Source organism: Xenopus laevis, chromosome 4L, assembly GCF_017654675.1.
Source record: "Xenopus laevis strain J_2021 chromosome 4L, Xenopus_laevis_v10.1, whole genome shotgun sequence".
Lineage (NCBI taxonomy): Eukaryota > Metazoa > Chordata > Amphibia > Anura > Pipidae > Xenopus > Xenopus laevis.
The window spans coordinates 101,225,229-101,230,506 of NC_054377.1; the positions used below are offsets into that span (position 1 = coordinate 101,225,229).

The 5,278-nt window shown below is 43.3% G+C and overlaps 1 protein-coding gene across 1 annotated transcript; it reads left to right on the top strand.

Moving 5' to 3' along the window:
* Positions 1-536: 536 nt before the first annotated feature.
* On the top strand, positions 537-4,975 carry barhl2.L (BarH like homeobox 2 L homeolog). The gene is given in 3 exon segments (NM_001161386.1): positions 537-1,139; positions 2,746-2,971; positions 4,622-4,975. Coding segments are annotated over 3 exon segments (1,086 nt in total). The 5' UTR covers positions 537-592; the 3' UTR covers positions 4,935-4,975.
* The last annotated feature ends 303 nt before the right edge of the window (positions 4,976-5,278 follow it).

A 5,278-nucleotide genomic window follows, 5' to 3' on the forward strand; every position in this document is an offset into this window, starting at 1 on the left:
GAGAGCGGTACTTTATGCAAAAGGTTAGAGGGACCGGAGAGGGGCGGGGCGATGCTCTTGCCCTGTTCGTGACGTCACAGGAGGAAGTCACTGGAGCCCAACAGGAGAAGGATTACAAGGGAAAGAGCGGCAGTGGCCGGGAGTCCGCCAGGCACAGTCTGGGAGCAAAACCTCAACTTCGCAAAGAAAGTTCAAGCAGCAGCCCACGGGCACAGGGAAGAGTACTGTCTGCGCTCCAGCCTGTATGGTGCTATTATGATGACATATAGCAAAGAAGATCCAGCCTTGGCACTTTGAATTAGACACACGTGTGCCTGTGTTTGGGGCTACATCTCACACCAGCTCTTGCTCACAATTCTCTGCCTTCATGCCACTTCTGCTCCTGCTCCGCGCTTTTATACTTTTATTTTAAGATCCTTTTTTTTCTATTTTATTCCTGTTTGCTCTTGCGCTGAAAGTAGGAAATACAGCGGCGAAACTTTTTCTTTTTTTTGGTGTGTAACCCATGTGCTTCTCTTGGGGGAGAAGCGATTAGAGAGGCTGCACCGAGAGGATTGGTATGAAGAAGTCTTGTGTCTGAACTGGAAGCAGCATGGAAGGATCCAGCTTTGGGATAGACACGATTTTGTCTAACGCCGGCGCAGTCAGTCCCGGCATGCTCACTGGTGACTTTAGGGATGTCAGGGCCACGGATTTTAGAGGCCAGGGGCCCCTGTCACCTGATTCGGAGATAGACACTGTGGGGAGCTCCCCATCCTCGCCAATATCAGTCACTATGGAGCCGGTAGATCAGCACCGGCTAGTGGACAGCGTCCATCACTCAGCGCAGCACTTGCAGCACCTGCACCCCAGTCAGCAGCAGCCGCAGCAGCAATCTCCCCAGCAGCAACAGCAGCACGGCTCTGCCCCCAGGACTTCTACCTCTTCCTTTCTAATTAAAGACATTTTAGGGGACAGCAAACCCTTAGCTGCCTGCGCCCCTTACAGCACAACGGTTCCCTCCCCGCTTCACACTCCCAAACACGAAGGCAATGGCTCTTCGGAAACTTTCCGGCCCAAACTAGAACAGGAGATGCAGGACGGCAAAGGGAAAGCAGAGATGATCCGGGAAGACTTGCATACAGACATTAAAGGGCATGGTAAGTGTCAGAAGGAAGCTTGATCAAATAAGTGAAAACTAGCAGTGGCTACAATTATCCCGATTCTTTTTCCTTCTAGAGCCCTTAATTCTAATTCTAAAATGGGGTTAAACATATAGATCCAATCCAACTTTATTCCATCTCTCATTAGCCCGAATCTCATTTGGTTTTCATTTAAGTATACATGGGCTTGTAGTTACTAAAAAAAAAAAATGTTATATTTACAGGGAATGATTAACGCAGAGTTTTTGAAAAGTACTGATTTAAAATCAAACGGATCTCTGTTCTAAATATCTATCTATTATCTATCTATCTATCTATCTATCTATCTATCTATCTATCTATCTATCTATCTATCTATCTATCTATCTATCTATCTATTTATCTATCTCATCTATCTATATCATCTATCTATTTCTATCTGTATTTTATTCTGTATATACCCGTGTCTTTTAGCTGTCCACCTGTCTTTCTTATTGCTTTAGTTTCCCCATCCGTGCACACAGAATATCCAGCGAAAAAAAAATGGAAAAGTTTCACTGCGAGATATAATTGCCATTATGTCAGTGTTGTCAAAATAAAACAAAGGATTCATATCTGCAGGAAGCAGAAATTCTAATTATGATACCAATGCAATAATGAGTTCATTTGCACTTAATCCCTTGTTAAATACGAGGCTGATAATTGCAAACCACTGTGTTAATTAAAAGAATCTCGCTTTTCTAATAAAAAATATATACATATTCCTCCACAACATGGTGCCTTGTGTGCACTTCTAATTATCCAGTTTGAGACTACTAAAACGCCCTCACAATAACCATAAAATATGGAAAATAATTATCCGTATTTTTGTAGTAATATTTTTTGCATATTAGTAATTAAGAACTCGATATACATTATATGCAGTCAGTCCTGGCGATTTCTTTCTGTCCTTTCTTTCTATTTCCTTTTTTTCCTTTCTTTTTTTTTTGTGTGCGCACCAACCTCCCCAGTGGGTCAATTAGAGAGATTATTGTTCTTCCTGCAGGGAAGATAAAGGAGCGCTGGAGAAAAAAACTGCTACAAACAGAGATGGTTTTGACATATCGATTTCTCCTCATTTCAGCAAAAATACAAGGTTGACAAATAGAATGTGGAAATTTTAGTGTTCTCACCTGGAATGCGTATTGCAAATCCAATAACTCGGTGTCAAACCCCTTGATTCATCAGTAACTTGACATAGAGATAACAGATGATAGATGGATGATAGGTAGATATGTGCTGTGTATTTGCGTAAAAACTACGATTATTTCATAGATAGATAGATAGATAGATGATAGATAGATAGATAGATAGATAGATAGATAGATAGATAGATAGATGATAGATAGATAGATAGATAGATGATAGATAGATAGATAGATAGATAGATAGATAGATAGATAGATAGATAGATAGATGATAAGTAGATAGATAGATAGATAGATAGATAGATAGATAGATAGATAGATAGATAGATAGATAGTGATTTGCGTCAGTAGTCAGAAGAAAACAATCATTGAATTTGCACATGAATTATTTTGTCGGGCGATCTCATTGGTTTATGCATGTGTATGTTGGGTTACAGGCACTAAAGAAGAGGGTGATCGAGAAATTACAAGCAGCCGAGAGAGCCCCCCAGTAAGATCCAAGAAGCCCAGGAAAGCCAGGACAGCATTCTCAGACCATCAGCTCAACCAGCTGGAGAGGAGCTTTGAGCGACAGAAGTATCTCAGCGTTCAGGATCGCATGGACTTGGCAGCCGCCCTCAACCTGACTGACACTCAGGTCAAAACCTGGTACCAAAACAGGAGGTGAGCGCTGGGGGACACACAGAGGGCACTGCCAATGTGGGGCACAGACAGATACACCATCACTTTTATATACAAGTATAGGGAGTTAAAGAGCTAACGGGGCCAAGCTGAGGAGTGAGGGGCATCTGGTCACTTTTACATATAGTATATAGAAAAGAAATGGGCTGATTTCTCACCCCAGATGGCACGGGACCTGCTGTGTGTATAATTATACTAGGTCCTTAAAATGGGCTGGGTACATAATAGATTGCAGGTCTAGGGATTGTGCAGCAAGTTCCAGTGTGAAAAAAGCCCAACTCTGCCCGCAGACTCATTAGCGATGCAGATCCGAGCGCAAGGCGCAGAAATAGCTGCCGCTCATGTTTACATTCAGTCTAATAAAAGGGCCCCAAATTCAGCTGATATTTCCCTGGGTACTATTGTGGGTGTTTCATAAGCAGAGAAGGCAACCCTACAAATTGTATATAAGAGGGATAATTGCTGCTAATTAATGGCATCAAAGAAAGGGGGAGAAATGTGAACCAATATACACATGAATTAATAATGGGTAAATCTCGTTTCCAAACCAGGGACACATTACTCCCCCAGTGTCCCAGCAACACAGCCGGGAGAAGTCCCTGCGCAAGCTCATTATGCAGCGTTGCACTACACAGGCCTTTTATAATTCAATTAGAAAATAATTCGGTCAAATTTCTCTTACTCTCGCGCACTTGTAGCCACTAAGCAACGACTGCAAACGAATGAGGGGGGTGGGTGACCCATGACTTGTGTGCAGGGCCTGGAGATTGCAGGGTGGGTTTATAGAAGCAAATTAAATCCAATCCTATTTTTTCCATAATTTTCTGTCTCATTACATAGCGCTGCAACCACCCCAATTCTGCCAAAAAACATTAGTGTCATTTGATGTCATCTAAATAGGGAATATTTATTCATCTTCCTGTGCTGCTGGATTCCAAAAGCTCCCGGGCACCAGTATCTTAATAAACTTGGCAAAGAAATTCAACGAACTCTGTTGATGGTGGTTTAGATTTATATCTAAATTACTAGAAAATATTGATCAACATACAGTTAATTATCAAACTGAAGAAAACGGTGGGTTTTAATTAGACAAAGGCCTTGCCTTTTGTTTTATATCTATGTTCTAGAATCTAGATAAACCCCTATTTCTTCCCTTTGCTGACATACACCTCGTTAATCGAGTGAATTCGATGCACCCCGTTAGTGAGCAGAGATCAGGAGTAGGACGGCCGATTCCATTGCCTGATTGTAGGACTAGAAGAAGAGTATTACCAAGGCGCTTGTGCTAAAGCCTGCGGAAAATATTGGTATTTGAGCAGACTAGAACTCCCGGCTGGGGATAAGGACAGGGATCTAGACAGCTTTTATTTTTCCTTTAAGTAAATCCACAGCTGCTGGGGAGGGTCCTGCTCTGTGGGAAACGATCAGTATAGTTTATGGATTGGTTCCTGGGAGGGTACAAAAGAGCAGTAGTCGTGTTGCTAAAATACAAATAAAACGGATCTTCTTGTTTTCCTTTATATTAGCCATCTCTGTGTTAGATATATATGCTATGGGCCACTCTGTGAGTGAATGGCGTTTGCCAGTCTTTATAAAATCCAATTATTGATTTTTTTAAAATTATTTCTGTAGGACCAAGTGGAAGAGGCAAACTGCGGTGGGATTGGAGTTACTAGCCGAAGCTGGCAATTATTCAGCCCTGCAGAGAATGTTCCCATCACCCTATTTCTATCATCCGAGTCTGCTGAGCAGTATGGACAGTACCACAGCGGCCGCAGCAGCCGCAGCCATGTACAGCAGTATGTACAGGACTCCCCCTGCCCCCCACCCACAACTACAGAGACCCTTGGTCCCCAGGGTACTTATCCACGGTCTGGGCCCGGGGGGTCAACCAGCTCTGAACCCTTTGGGAAACCCAATCCCAGGTACCCCTCTCACCCGGTGAAACATTAGTATCTAATCACCGCAGCACAATGTCACCATTGCAGCAATCCAAAAAAGGACATCAGAAGAGGAGACAGAGGAGCTATGTGATGGGATAGAGACAGAGGATCCAAGTTATGCGAATCCCGATAAATCCCCCATACATGAAAGGCCAAATACACCGAGCAGACAAAGTTTCCACTTAACAGAACTAGGCCTACAACTGGCACTTGGAGTGTCAACTGTCAGGCACAGAGGGAACTCAGGAGAAGCAGAAGTGGCCCCCAAGGGGCACCTGCAGGGAGCAGAAGGCAGAATACGGCCACTTTGTTGAGAGCGATACCGGAGAAGGACTTTAGCTGCAAG